This window comes from Strongylocentrotus purpuratus, unplaced genomic scaffold (assembly GCF_000002235.5).
Source record: "Strongylocentrotus purpuratus isolate Spur 01 unplaced genomic scaffold, Spur_5.0 spur5_scaffold_8, whole genome shotgun sequence".
NCBI lineage: Eukaryota > Metazoa > Echinodermata > Echinoidea > Camarodonta > Strongylocentrotidae > Strongylocentrotus > Strongylocentrotus purpuratus.
Genome location: NW_022145614.1, coordinates 31878281 through 31893788, shown reverse-complemented (window position 1 = coordinate 31893788; position 15508 = coordinate 31878281). Strand labels below are relative to the sequence as shown.

Here is a 15508-nt window from a genome sequence, read left to right as displayed (position 1 = left end):
GAAGAAAACGATCTTGAAATATTCTCTTCAAAATTAATTACTACATACAAATATATATTAAAGTTTACAATACAACATTGACAAATTTCTTGTCCTGATAGTGATATTAAAAATCGTGTGCTGAAGCGATTTCTATATGTATGTGTAAAGGCTCATATCTTCAAGGGTAAAGGATGTGTGGAAAGGATCGACCCTTCCTATACGTATTCATAGAGCTAGGACCACCACTTCCGGGACCACCATCCCTGGACAACTATCTTCAGGACTGCTTACTGCAAGGCCAATCACCTAGAGGGATAATGGTCCCAGGTCTGCAGTTGTCCGGCCATGAGTGGGAAAGAAAGATGCCAAGGGATTCACTTAATCTATAATATACAAACATTGTATCCTCCTTTTCTGATCAAGCCTTTACTGTCTTCCAGCATTAAACACCATGTTGCATGACATGAGAGCTGCAATAGCGCCCCTTTTGTTGATCCGTCCAGTTGCTGATGCTGATAAAAACATTTCTTCGAAAGGCCAGACAGGAATAAAAGGTCCCGGGAAAAGGTCATCATGAATTCGTGTCATTTTGCTGTTATAGCACGGGCATGGTGATGGGGCCAGAGATGCAATCTATTTTCGGATAATCGTGTAAGGGTAGCACAACTTAAAAACGAAAGGTACTCATTTTCACTCGATACTAACAACATCTTGAACCCAGAGATCAGATTGGACGCCGTTAATTCCGCCATGATTGATGCATTACATGACAAATAGGCCATCTTGCGAAGGTGCAATCATTCCCGAATCGTCTCCATGCACATCCTCACCTGAAGAGAATGATGTACAGGAGAGTCATAGTACAGACAAAGGTTTATATCCATCTTTCTAGCAATCCCTCGAGGATAAAGGCTTGCCCGGCCTGGCAATATATCGTCACTCGAACCTGGCAAGGCATCTCCAGCGGGTTAGATGTCGATACTTTATAGTCAGTCTAAGCCCAGATGTGATTTCTTCTGAAGATGGAGCTGGAATGACTTCATATATTTCTTTCTTCCACGCCATGCGTTTGGTGATTATCCTCGCTCCTCTCTACCAGCCGAACATTACATACGCTCGAAATTGTCTGTTTCAGGAATAGATGTTACTTTTGATGCTCAGTAATTACAATAAAACGTGGATTGCAAGAGATAATAAAGTAGGGAGTGCCAAAGTCCAATGAGTTGTTCCTAAGGAAAAGTAAAATAAAAGAAAGCAAAAGGATAATTTCATATAAGCATAGGGGAATAAAATCAATACAAAATAATAACAGACGAAGTAATTACAATTAGCGGAAAGTGTATCATGAAAGACGACTATATTTTCCTGGAATCTGCAGGTAGATTACTGCGCGGCGTTAAAAGCGGCAACAGTAATATCGATTTATTTTATGAATATAAAAAAGATTCTAATGTAGTGTAGGATGCGAAATAAATGAGGGTGATATAAAAAAAAATTATCAAAATGTATAGCAATTCTTTTAACATGGCCTTCAGAATAATGCAGCTAAGCTTTAATGTTAAAATATACAGTAAAAAAGGCAAAATATTACTTTGCACTTATGTATCATATATATAATTGCATATTACTCATCATAATAAACGTCAGATTTGTGATCTACAAGACTATACACTTCAACTAATAATAAGACATTCAAATTAATGATACACGTTTCATACCAGGTGCGTAATCACGTGAATAATTTAACGTCCGCGTTATTGGTTATTACTTATTTATGCCCTATACAGTTCTGCTTCCAAAACAATTCGAATGATTTTTCTTATTGTTATCTTGTTTGTTATATTCAATCAATTTGATCAATGGAAACACGACAAATTAATTTCTAAATACCGATCTTTGACTCACCATATAAATGACTTACAGCGGATCCAGTTCCATCTCCAGATTGGTTTGTACTAGATGTTGTAGGCATTCCTAGTAAGACAAAATGGCGGATTGGCGTTTAGTTCAACATTTAAGCTATAATATTATATTCTAATTATCAGACTGATCGTTTGTTCAGAGCGAGAAGATACCCTTCTGCCTCTCAGCAGACGGGATAATTTAACCTTAAAGTGACTCGGTAACATTGCCTCCGATTCTGAAACAAAATCCTGGATTTCGCTCATGCTGCAATCATAATTATAAACCTTTAGGTCAGTTAGGAACCCCATGACTTGTATAAGCCGATCGCCTGTCTGATTATCAAGATATTTATAATTAGAAATCAAAATTTCTTTTTTCGTTTTCTTAACGGTTTTTATTACACTACATTCTACTAGAAAAAATGAGTATGGTAAAAGCGGTCACTCAAAGATTTTTTACTTTTTTGAAGCACTTCTTGGTAATTTTGAAGTGCATTTTTTTTTAGGGCTTCAATATTACACCATATCACAGACACGGATAACATCTCACTCTATGCATTTCAGATTTAACATTGTTAAACGATGCCTTTAAGGGTGAAAACTGCAATTCACCGTACGCCGATCACTTTCAAAATGAACAAAATAATCAACTTTTTGATCGCGCTCGCTCATCAGGAAGAATAAGAAGAGATCTAATAGTCCAAGGAAATCTCTGGCGTAGCGTGTCCTGGCACTTATTGGGTTTTCGTATCATTTGGGTGGGGGTGCATCGGCCTCAGTCGGTTGATAAAATGAAAATTAACAAGTCCATTTGCTAGGGGAGGGTGTAGACAAATGTCTAGCTTTATGATTATCTAAGTGAGTCAGTCAGGTCTGTGTCGGAACGTATATGTCCTCACATTTAGAAGAGGGGGGGGGTGTCATCTGCCTAATTCGGTGGACAAAATACAAAGTATAGGGCTCCCCTAGTCACATCGACTACACAACCGAAGACAAAACAACTATAGCGACTACTGCTATCGTGCGTCTTTATACAATGCACACTACCCTTAAAGGACAAACATCTGTAGTTTTGGAATCGGTTTTGCCGGTATGACTGAGGTAACGCCATTGATTAGGGGTGGTTTAAGAGAAGGTTTAAATTTCTTTCATCCGGCACCTCTTTTTCTGAACAAATTATCACTATGTTGTAAAAGTAAAACAATAAGCAGTTTTCTAAATTCACTTTAGCCTGGAAGTGGTCATTATTTTTAAATGAAAAGTAAGACAACAAAGAAGTTGTTGTTGAAATTACTCTTTAAAATGTACAAATGAAATTAAAGAACTTGATATTCAGATTAGGCATGACAGCTTTGAATGAGTTGTGACGTACCATCAAACATGTCAAAAACCATTCTAAATCAAGCTTATGAAAATGAAATTGCGACTTTAACCATTTTGATGAATGTGGTGACGTAAATCATACGCTATAATTATGTATGGTGTATTTATAAAGCTGTTACATCAGCATGAACGCATTCTAAAGTTCAACAATCTTACCAAAAAACATATTTTTGACAAATTTCTATTATATCCTAAATTAAGCTAACATATCCTCTATTTGCTTATTTTCGACCACGTACTATAGGGATTGGAATATCCCGAAAATCAGCTAATAATATGTCCAGTGTTTGCGTTTCCAGCCTGATCTTTCAACAAACAACAGCGCCCCCAACCCGCCCACGGGTAGAACGATTCAAAGACGCACAGGAAATTAAAAACTACAAAAGTCAGCTCCGAGCAGATCGGTGTATTGACTTGCCCTTCCAACTACACTCTTAACGTACTTTGATAGACAAGAAAGATTATTACCTTCATCTAGAGAACAAACATTTATTGGTCTGCTATAAAGAGTAGAGATTGTCTGTTAGGTTTGTTTTATCATGACGACAGGGAATGAATAGAGAGCACATAGACGGGGGAGGGTAAACACTACCTCGGTCTCCCACTCAAAATCTCAAGCTTTAAAATTGCAGATGAGATTTTATTTGGGGCTTCTTGTGCTCTCTTTTTCTCCTTTCACTTTCTCAGATTTTAAAATAGAGAACTAACTGATGTTCTTTTTATCACTTTCCTCTACAGGTATAGCTCTCATTGTGATAAATGTCATTTCAATTGCCGAAACTTCATGCAGAATCATTATTGATAAATGAACAAAATATTAACTGTTAAGGATCGATATCTTTACCAAATCTAAGATTTATGGCCTTAAATTCAACTTTAAAAGGGGTCTTGCTTTTTAACAAAACTTTAAAATTCCCTGATCTCAGAGTAAGCTGTCTTACGATTCAGATTTTATTTTGGGGTCTAAATTTTAAAAATACAAATGTTGGTTTCCACCGCTGTTGAAAAAGCAATAATAAATAACAAAACAAGTATCAATACATATATCACACAATAAATATAATACTCATAAACAGCGAAAGAGAGAGAGAGAGAGAGAAAAAGAGAGAGAGAGGGAGAGAGAGAGAGAGAGACAGGCAGACAGAGAGATAGACAGAGAGAGAGAGAGAGAGAGAGACAGATACAGAGATAGACACACAGAGAGAGAGAGAGAGAGAGAATGAAAGAAAGAAAGAATGAGCGGAGAGAGATCTAGCTGTATCAAATAAATTTTCTATAAATGCATCGAAATGATTGTTACTCAGTCTGTCAGGAGATCTACTCTTGATGTGAACATCTAAACCACCCTCCATTCTCTCTCTCTCTCTCTCTCTCTCTCTCTCTCCTCTCTCTCTCTCTCTCTCTCTCTCTCTCTTAATCCCCTCTCTTTCAATCTCTCTCCTTTATTTGTTTCCATGCTCGTCAAAAACGAATTAAGAGAAATAGAGAGAAATAAAGAGGGAGGGGGAGAGAGAGAGAGAGAAAGAGAGTGAGTGAGTGGGAGAGAATGGAAGGTGTGTTTGGATGTTCACATCAAAAGTAGATCTCCTGAAGGACTGTGTAACAATCATTTTGATGCATTTATAGAATATGTATTCGATACAGCCAGATCTCTCTCCACTCATTCATTCATTCTCTCTCTCTCTCTATCTCTCTCTCTCTCTCTCTCTCTCTCTCTCTCTCTCTCAATCTCCCCCTCTCTTTCAATCTATCTCACCTACCCCAACTTGTTCCCTTTCTCTCTCTTATTTTTGTTTCCATGCTCGTTAAAAACGAATTAAGCTGAGTTTATGGCCCTTAGAATCTGACAGATAACAAATCGAACATCCAACAGCATTTCTTTTGGGGAAGGATCACCTAATAAAAGATGACCCTACCTACTGTTCATACAATGAGAGGATTCTTCAACCCAATTGAAACTGTGTTTTGTAGTTGAGACAGGATTTATCGTGAAACGCTTTTAAGCATTAGTCAGAATGATGTGGAGAATATTTTTCTGAGGGTGAATTCTTATTTTCTTCAGATTAAATCTCTTTCCTGCGTCACGGCTGTAGGATCTATAAAGGCTGAAAGAGGTTTATTACGGTATCGGTCGATCGACATCCTTAGGACTCTTATGACAAAATACTAGTTCATTCAAATCATGAAATTCTGCTAGGACCTTGTGGGCAGGTGTCGTTGAACTCGAAATGATACATAGAAAACCAAAACAATAATGCCTGAAGGAAAAAGAATTTTGGAATTATCGTGCATTATCTTTAACCTATGAAGGAAAAAAGAGCTACAAATATATCAAAAGTTCTTAAATCTTCCCCCTCTCTCTCTCTACCCTTGATCTGCCCATACCCTCTCCCCCTCTCTCTCTCTCTCTCTTGGATTTCTATAATAACTTAGTTATATAATTATTTACCATTTCCACCCTCTCACCCATATCTTCTTGAGTTCAAATTCTACTTACATCAAGATATATCCCATGATTTGATTGACACAGCCCTTTATATGCATGGGCAACTTTCCCATATCTCTCGTCTTGCTCTTCGACTCATATCTTTCCCTGCAAAGCAAAAGCACCCAATTAAACTAATAACATTTTACATGAAATGAAGCTTCTTGTCTTGCCAAGTTTTCTAGAAAGACAGTGACAGCTGATTCGAAGACTCTAATTTTATGCATTCGGACATTTTAATTGTTTGAGAAAAAAAAGAAAATATAGAAATATCGTTGGCGCAAACTTTGATGATGACATGTTATTGTGTGAAATTGTGTAACATAAAAGGGGAGATGCGAGAAGAGAGAGAGAGGGGTACAGAGAGAAAATGATGGAGACAGATAGAAAGAGAGAGAGAGAGAGCGACAGAAAGAAATAGAAAGAAACAGATAGAAGACGGAAATAGAGAGAGAGCGAAAGAGGGAGAGAGAGAAGAAAAAAGAGAGAGAGGGAGAGGGAGAAAGAGAGAGAGAGAGAGAGAGAGAGAGAGAGAGAGGGGGAATAATTTCTTGCTCGCTAAGAGTGTAATTCCTACAAATATAATTGATGAAAAAATGACAAAGATAATCATCGTTGATGTACATGATTAAACTTACTGGTAGTTTGTGTCCTTGTCTTACTGTCATGTGGGACTTGGTTGATATAAGGGAAGTGTGGAGGGGGCGGCACCCCTTTCCATGGCTGCTCTTCATCCATCCCAGGGGGCGGCTGGTGGGTGGGTAAAGAAAGAGAGGGAGGTAGTGGAGCCGCTGGGCCATCCCGCTTGACCCGGTTACGATGAACCTTCATATCGGCAACACTCTCGTTGCGTTTTGATGACGTCATCAGCTCGGTGCTTTTCTGATAAGAAGGTTTATGAGCGGGTGTTCCACCGAGATGTTTGTTGGAAATGCGTCGATTGTGTCCATTTTCGTCAAGTTTTATCCTCTTATGTTCTTTCTCATTAATCCTTTCTGAAAAGGAAACGGAAGTATGAATATTTAAGTGCTGACAAAAATACTGACCAACAGAAAAACAAGAATCATGTATTATGAGCTTTGGCTCACCTATGTTATCAATTTTTAATAAAATACTATTTATCTTAAGACAAATTTCTGACCATGAACCAAAACATATCTAAAGAATTCGATTTCGCCCTGGATTAGTGGCGGAACCAGGGTTTGTTACATTCGAGGGGCTCACAATCCTGATAAATTACACAATGTTGATGTGCACTAAAGGTATGCCACCTGTGTTTCATAGAGGGGCATGAGCACGAATAATATGCCCCCACCATCATCTTATAACATCAATGGATACTTTACGCCGTGTGTTGAATAAATATTTTTGATTGCCTTTATTTCGGATATAGTTGTCAGGGTCCTACCTGCGTTTTCTGACGGACAAAAATTAAAATTTTTGTTTTGCTTTTCAATGTAATAAAAATGGCTACGTTGTCTCTTTAGAAAACAACAAAGAATTACTCCCTAATTTTTAACAGAAAAATTACCATGATCTTTAAGAAGCTTGTGCTCATATTTATTTTCCGTCCTCAAGGATTTTAAAGTCCTTCCTTTGTCATGATTGTTCTTGTCATTTTTCTGATTCCAATGTTGATTATGTTGACTTCTTCTTCGTCTTTCTACCAGTCCGTGTTTAAGTTGGGAATCCAGTCCAGACGTAGACGGCGCTCTTGTTTTATCGTTGAATGGGATGATGTGGGCATTGTCGAACGCGTCATCGATTATCCTTGATGGATGGGGGTCGACATCCGATTCATCATGGGTCAATGAAGAGCGTATTTTATGATGGCGATGCGGCACTTTGGGGAAATCGACTGAGAAGAAAGCAAATAAACAGAGAATAAATAAATAAACATCGTACCATTTCAAAAAAACCTTTGACATTGTTGTCTAAAATTGATAAATATCTCATCGTTGTTTTACCCTAGTGACGAATAATGGAAATATAATTCCAATGATAACCAGACCTGTATAAGTAATTAGGGAGGCAAATTACTACAAACTTAAGTTAACTTCATCTTAATTTTAGGATAAAGATTTAATGGGCTGGAGCGATGATCCAGGATTTATGAAAGAGTGGGGATGAACAACTGGGATAAATTACACAATTAAGGGGGCAATTTATATTGTATTAATGAATGTGCGAGTCCTAAGGAGGGGCAATTGGGTTTAAAAGGAGGCGAGGACCGGGAGTGCTCCCTTCCCCTCAGGTCTTCCACTGGTCTATTTGCGATGATGGTGATGATGTAATATGTTACGTAGGTGGCAATCACACATGACATGTTTTTCTCTCTAAAATATATTAATTTTTCTTTGGTGTATGAATATGAATAAGTTTTTCTTCTTCTTATATCTAGATGCAGATAATATCAACAAGTTTGTGCAAAGGAGAAATCATGCAGAATTATGTGTAAGCGTAACCGAGACATCGAATAGCTGGGAAATGAAGATTAAAAACAATAATCTTCAAGGTAAAGTGTCATGCTTCTGAAATTAATACGATATTCAACCGTCCGCTGAAGAAACTCCTGACTTAATAATAAAGTCTACAACATCTGCTGATCCTTCGCAAATGAGTGCGTGGGAAGGAGGGAAAATCAATGCAAAACGTAGGAGCTATTTTTGGAGGATTGCTTGCAGGTTTAGGACGCATTCGCACATAATGACCGTATTTTGTAGAAAGTACATGTCTACCTGAGGGGGTGGGTCCATCACTCTTACACGCCTCTTACAAACCACGAGGTCTAGATACCGGTCGGTTAGAAGATGAGAAGGAGAATGAAGGAGGGCGGTTTGAGGAGGAGGAGGAGGAGGAGGAGGAGGAGGAGGAGGAGGAGGAGGAGGAGGAGGAGGAGAAGAAGAAGAAAAAGAAGAAGAAGAAGAAGAAGAAGAAGAAAAAGAAGAAGAAGAAGAAGAAGAAGAAAGAGAAGAAGAAGAAAAAGAAAGAGGAGATGGAGGAAAATGAGGAGAAGAAGGAGAAAAGAAAAGAAGGGAAAAGAAGGAGGAGGAGAAGAACAACAGCAAGAAAAAGAAGGAGAAGAAGAACAAGTCATAGAACAAGTCATCCGAAGGAGAATGGTAATAAGAAGATGGTCAGGAGAGTAGAAGAGAAGAAATAAAGAAATGGAGGAAGGGTGAGAACGACAGAAAAAGAAATAAACTAAAAATAGAGGAGACCGAGAGAGAGAGAGAGAAAGATGGAGAGAGGGGAGAGTGCGAGAATGAGAAAGGAGAGAGAGGAAGAGAGAGAGAGAGAGAGATAGAGAGAGATAAGTGGGATATAAGGATAGGGAGAGACATTATACAGACACACTGATTGAACTGATGGAAGAGAAGAGAGAGGGCAGAGAAATAGTCTGTCTAATTTGAAAATAAAAGAGCTTGAATACATCATGGAATTCAGTTAAATGGATACATTACTCTGTTTGATCCATTACTGTACGTCTGCTGAATGTGAGTTAGAGTCCTATTGGTTAATTATAATGAAACATTAGGATGATTAAAAATGTCAGCTTTATGTGTGCCTAAATACTTTTAGAGAGAAAAAACGTGTTACAAACATCACGATTTCCTCATTAAGAATAACAATCACGTACTCGATGATATTTCATGTAGGTCTATATTATGTCGGTAAAACATCTTGGGTAGATCTGAATACATCGCTAATCTAGTATCCTAAGTAGGCATATATAATTTCATTTTTTTAAGATTGTTAATGTAAGATCCGTTTTATTTGACTGGAATATTTCAACTTTAAAATAATTATTGCCCAATTTACGTGAGTCCCTTGAACAATTTGTGAATACTTTTTTTAATAAATCGTACGGAAAGTTGATGAAAGCAAGTACATGTATATGAGGGATTTAAACTTTGACACTGTGGCGAATTGTAGCTATCGACTTTCTCGTCAAGCCGAAGGCAAACGGAAACATGGCCGAAAATAAACACGAAACCAGCTTTCTACTGGTTCTTCTCTCTCTCTCTCTCTCTCTCTCTCTCTCTCTCTCTCTCTCTCTCTCTCTCTCTCTCTCTCTCCCTTTTTCTCTCTCATTATCTCTCTCTCTCTCTCTCTTCCTCCCTCTTATCCCCCTCCACCATCTCTCCTCTTTATATCCCTCTGTCTTCATGTCTTCTTTCTAAATTCCCACAATCTTTGCCCCCTTCTCCCCTCGCTCTCTCTGTGTCTTCCTTTTCTCACCCTTCTTGTCTTTCTATCTCCCCCTCATCTCCCTCCTTCAAACTCTAAAAGCCCCTTATATCTATATATATCTCTCTCTCCCTCCCTCTCTCTCTCTCTCTCTCTCTCTCTCTTTCGCTCTCTTTCTCCCTCTCTCCATCTGCCTCGCGATTGATTTACTTCACTCAATTTCGTTCCACTTCTGACATACATCCATCTCAGTTTCCCCCACACATGGCCCTCTCTTGAAAACCAGCTGGTATTATCATCGTCTGCATGTCATCTAAGTTCAATGATTTTAAAAAGATTAACATTATTGATGCGATAATCCATAGAATAACGGTATTTGTGAGTGACATACTTTTACTGTCATTAAACGCAGGTTGAATTATAATTTGATAAAATCATAAGTAGCATCTCTCATGTTATTCAACTTTACCGTCTGTGGCTGTGCATTTAATGTATTCGTTATTCGGGGCATTTAGATTACGCTTCCATTTCCTTACTTTTTAAAAGAAAAACTATTTTCATTATTCCCATTCTTCTCAGATTTGTTTTTCTCTTTTGTTTTTTATACACGAATTGCAATAGATTAGTCCAGTGAATAAAAACTTTTTTTTTTTAAATCATAACATTTATGTACCCTTTCTATTTTTTCCTCATAAAACATAACAAAGACAATTTTTCATGGTTTGATTGAGTTTTGGAAATGAAATTATTTGAATCGAATTGAATTAAATTGAAACATGAAACCAATACAATAGATTTATTTTAAAAAAAGATAGATTTAAAAAAAAGCTAATTTAAATCAGACGCGATGGCTCAGTGGTAGAGCGTTTCGTAACCGAGAGGTCCCGGGTTCGACACCAAGTCGATTTGCTAGTGCCCTTTGATAAGGCATTAATCCTCACTGCCAAGTCCCTCGGAGAGGACTTAGAGCAGTCGGTCCCCCGGTTGCATACTAACACGATTACACATGCTTTCTTACCAGTCAAGTAAAACAAACCATCAAACCAAACCAATTAAACTGAAATGACTACATGTAAAGGCATTCTCGTATGGTGTCTTTGAAAGAACATTCACAGTGAAAATGATATAATGTTGAATTTTCAAATTCTCTTTTTTTTCTGAAAGGGGCAATTGATTTTCCCCTCCCCCTCCCCTATCTTTCTTGGTATGATAATAATTGGGAACATACCACAGGAAGTCACAGCTATTCTATTCGTGATTTTTCCCATTTTGTCTTAGTTTCTTGTTTCTTTGTTCTTGATAGTTGGACATCTACTTATCAGTTTTCATAGCCTGTAGTCATAATCATGGATTTACTAACGAAAGACAAAGTACTTCTTCCTGTTCTGTAAATTTAGCATTAAATTTCTTCTTTTTGAAAACAGTTTCATCATTTTCAAGGCAATACAATGAAATGTATACTGCCAAGATCCGTAAACAGAAATGAAGAAGAATAGGAAGAGTAGAAGATGAGCAACGCAATCAATACCAGTTTATAGGATCTGAATTAATTGTCTTTCTGAAAAGAATTGTCATGTAAATCATTCTTGCCTGTGGTCATGCGAAGACCAGGTTTTATCGGAATTCAACAAACACGTTGTATAAGGGAAGACCGAGGGACCGTATTAAAGCTTATCAACACTAGTGTGGCTCGGAGGGATTAGACCACACAGCGAGGTCACTGACAGGTGGCTATCTCATCAACTCAGCTCTCAAATAACATAAATAACAAGAAATATAGGATCATGGGGGACTAACAGGCACCGATTGGGGAAGTTTTCTACATAGAGGGAGCAAGTAGCTACAAGTAGGACAGTGGGGCTTTAAGATCACTCCTAGGCGCCGGAAGTGGGGGGGCAGGGGGGGCAGTTGCCCCCCCAGTCAAAAAAGTGGGGGGGCAAAACGCATTTTTGCCCCCCCAAAACGCCCCCCCCCCCTCCCAAAAAAAAAAAAAAAAGCAGTAAAGGAATAAACATGGTTTGTATTTTTAACCCAAAAGAACATAACAATAATAAAAACCTGAATTAAAGCACATATACCATTCCATTCAAAGAAAAGGAAAGTTCACAGGAATTAAATTTTTATAAACATTGCGCATGCTACCTATACGGTTTATAATAGCGATACGCGCATATCGTGGACATATTGTGCGAGAATGGGAAAACGTGTCTGTTTTTTTGGTTTTGTTATAGGGGTGAGAAGACATGAGCCCCTGAACGCTGGCGTACTGATGGGGGGGGGGGGGGTATATCTATACGATACCAGTGATTTACACATGTTGCTGTTATGACATGATTTTCCGGTATTTTTTCTCCATTTTTTTTTAAGTCATACCTTTTTATGCGTTTGTTGGAAAATAAGAAATTCCCAAATTACAGTCGGGCGAAAAATACGCTTATTTAGAAGCCTTTATGACATGGTCTGCAAAGTGGCTGGGCTCGAGCCCCTCCCCCCTCACTTTTTGAAAAAGTATGTTAAAGAGAAAAAGAAAGAAAGACGGAGAGAAAAAATAAGTGACCTGCCAATGTCACAAATAAGGCATAAAAAATGCTCATCTGACCGTAATTAAATGCCTAAAACCCCAGAGCTTACGGGTGCTCCGCCCCCGGACCCCACCAAGGGCCCTAAGGCGGGCCCCTGGATGCTCATCTGACCGTAATTAAATACCTAAAACCCCTGAGCTTCCGGGGGCTCTGCCCCCTGGACCCCACCAAGGGCTCTAAGGCGGGCCCCTGGATGCTCATCTGACCGTAATTAAATACCTAAAACCCCTGAGCTTCCGGGGGCTCTGCCCCCTGGACCCCACCAAGGGCCCTATAAGGCGGGCCCCTGGATGCTCATCTGACCATTATTAAATACCTAAAACCCCTGAGCTTCCGGGGGCTCTGCCCCCTGGACCCCACCAAGGGCCCTATAAGGCGGGCCCCTGGATGCTCATCTGACCATTATTCAATACCTAAAACCCCTGAGCTTCCGGGGGCCCTGCCCCCTGGACCCCACCAAGTGCCCTAGGGCGGCCCCTGGTTGCTCATCTGACCGTAGTTAAATACCTAAAACCCCTGAGCTTCCGGGGGCTCTGCCCCCTGGACCCCACCAAGGGCCCTATAAGGCGGGCCCCTGGATGCTCATCTGACCATTATTAAATACCTAAAACCCCTGAGCTTCCGGGGCTCTTCCCCCTGGACCCCACCACGGGCCCTATAAGGCGGGCCCCTGGATACTCATCTGACCATTATTCAATACCTAAAACCCCTGAGCTTCCGGGGGCCCTGCCCCCTGGACCCCACCAAGTGCCCTAGGGCGGCCCCTGGTTGCTCATCTGACCGTAGTTAAATATTAAAACCTCTGAGCTTCTGGGGGCTCCCCCCCCCTCTGGAACACGTCAATGGCCTTAAAGAGGCCCCTGGATGCTCATCTAACCGTAATTAAATACCTAAAATCCCTGAGCTTCCGGGGGCTCAGCCCCTTGACACCCTGCCGAGGCTGGACCCCACGCCAATTTACGCTCTACCTGATCGTTAATACTTCACTTTGAAAAACGTTCCGCGGGACCTGCATGTAACGTGTAAGACTGGTGGTGATGCAGATTTTTCGTCTGCCCCCCCCCCTTCCGAACGTTTTTTCTCATTACGTCACTGCCCTCGGAAGGTGAGCCCCCTGGAATGTTTGCCCCCCCCCCCAATCCCAAACTGCTATGCACATCACTTTTGGTAATACTTCTCAACTCAGACCAATATTTCTTGGAAATGTGTAGGAATTCCAGTTATAACGAATTTTACGTGACATCTTCTTAGTCATCGTTTTGTCAACTTTCATAGATTTCTTTGGAATTTTTTTTTCCTCTGCTCATTCGTGCTAATAGTACCAAGGGGGGAATTCTGTGATTGCTAGAAGTTTATGTTTTGGAAGCACATAATATTTAGTCTAAAGTTAAAGTTATCTCAGGTCTTTAGCTTGGCCCATGATGAAATTAAAGTTGCGTAGTAACCATGGTAACTACGTCAGTATTATGAGCAGGGCAATTTTTCATCGTGAGATGTGCTACTACACAACTGAAATGTCAAATCGAAATTTAGCAGGGTTGACTTAAGTCGTAGAGTAACTGTCATGTAGGTTTATACTTTGAACATGCTGGATCCACCAATTTGTTAAAGTTAGATCAAGCAAGTTAACGTGTTTAGTTAACATTTGAGCTTTTGGAGTGTACCTAACATGCAAATTATTCATATCATTATACGCACCTTGGACGGCGTAGGTCACGGCAGGAATGAGACAGGTCATCACCATAGCAACCATCATCTGTAACATTGTCTGTTCCACTAACATGATGATCTGAGGGTCATGAAAAGATCTTCTTCCGCATGGCCTCACGAAGATCTGCTTAGCGTATTGGAATTATCCTGTATGGGAAATAAAAAGATATTATTTTACAATCTCATCAGCAATTATATGTTTTTTCTATTTTACCCAATGAAATTGAGATTAACTTTATAGCACAAACATTGTGATTATATAAACGACGGTTATTATCTTAAGATATCAGAACAGAGCCTTGTTTCATAAAACTTGTTATAAAAAAACAAGCTACAAAAACTGTTATAAGCTACTGAAATCGTGGCATTTGATACTGATAACAAGTTTTATGAAATGGGGCCAGCCGCCAGTACTAGAGGAAGGTTTGCATTGGCATCTGACTCACATTGAGTGCACTTATATTGCATTCATCTCTTCTACATGAAGATCATCGGAATCTATGAGAACAAAATCTATTAAATCAGGAAGCTTTAATAAAAAAAATTGCGTGCAGATCCATGTTATCGGTAGTAAAGAATGAGAAGACAAGTAATAGATCTATATAGTCTCGGAGCTTAATTTGTCGATTGCAATACTGATACTAATGTGTATATTTAATTTGCAGGGAAATCGTTCGATGAAAGAAATAACCTTCCTTTGAAAATTCGGTGAATTGAAACCGCTTACATGAGATGTCGGATGTTCTCTAGATCTCCTTAAAATATCTCAAATTTGAATGTACAACACATTAATGTTTCATCCGCGCGGTCAACAAACTTCATAACTTCAAGTCTGTTTCCAAAACGTTATCTAATCCAAACCTAAAACTGAAATGAACCCCAGACGCAACATTGACTCTAACCCTAAAGTCAGCCTGTACAAAAGTATTCACATACTTTAATTATTGAAAAACACAAGAGAAAGTATTTAGGCTATTGCCTGAATGCACAGGACATTACAAGGCGTAACTACGAAACACGTGATTTTAAATGTAAATAATAAAATAAACGAAATAGGATAAACATACGATAAAAACAAAAAACAACGAAAGGAGAAAAAAATATACAATATGCAAAATTGCAACAACAAAAAAGGCAGGTAGTTTGTCGCCGGAAGAGAGAATTGCAATTAAAGAGATGACTCGACAATGATCTTTCGTCTTGAATGACCAGAAGATTTCTTTCGTTTTCTGTGATTACGAGGCCCCTAGATCCTCGACACACATTAGTGA

General features: G+C 39.1%; 2 protein-coding genes across 2 annotated transcripts; both read right to left on the bottom strand.

Moving 5' to 3' along the window:
- Window positions 1-380: 380 nt before the first annotated feature.
- On the bottom strand, window positions 381-6657 carry LOC100891702. Its single transcript, XM_030975065.1, has 3 exons — window positions 6393-6657; window positions 1888-1956; window positions 381-1211 (listed from the first exon to the last, which is right to left on the bottom strand). The coding sequence occupies exons 1-3, from the start codon at window positions 6619-6621 to the stop codon at window positions 1147-1149; spliced, it is 363 nt and encodes a 120-aa protein (XP_030830925.1). The 5' UTR covers window positions 6622-6657; the 3' UTR covers window positions 381-1146.
- A 605-nt stretch (window positions 6658-7262) lies between these two features.
- On the bottom strand, window positions 7263-14379 carry LOC115920408. Its single transcript, XM_030976166.1, has 2 exons — window positions 14226-14379; window positions 7263-7612 (listed from the first exon to the last, which is right to left on the bottom strand). The coding sequence occupies exons 1-2, from the start codon at window positions 14308-14310 to the stop codon at window positions 7263-7265; spliced, it is 435 nt and encodes a 144-aa protein (XP_030832026.1). The 5' UTR covers window positions 14311-14379.
- Between the last annotated feature and the right edge of the window lie 1129 nt (window positions 14380-15508).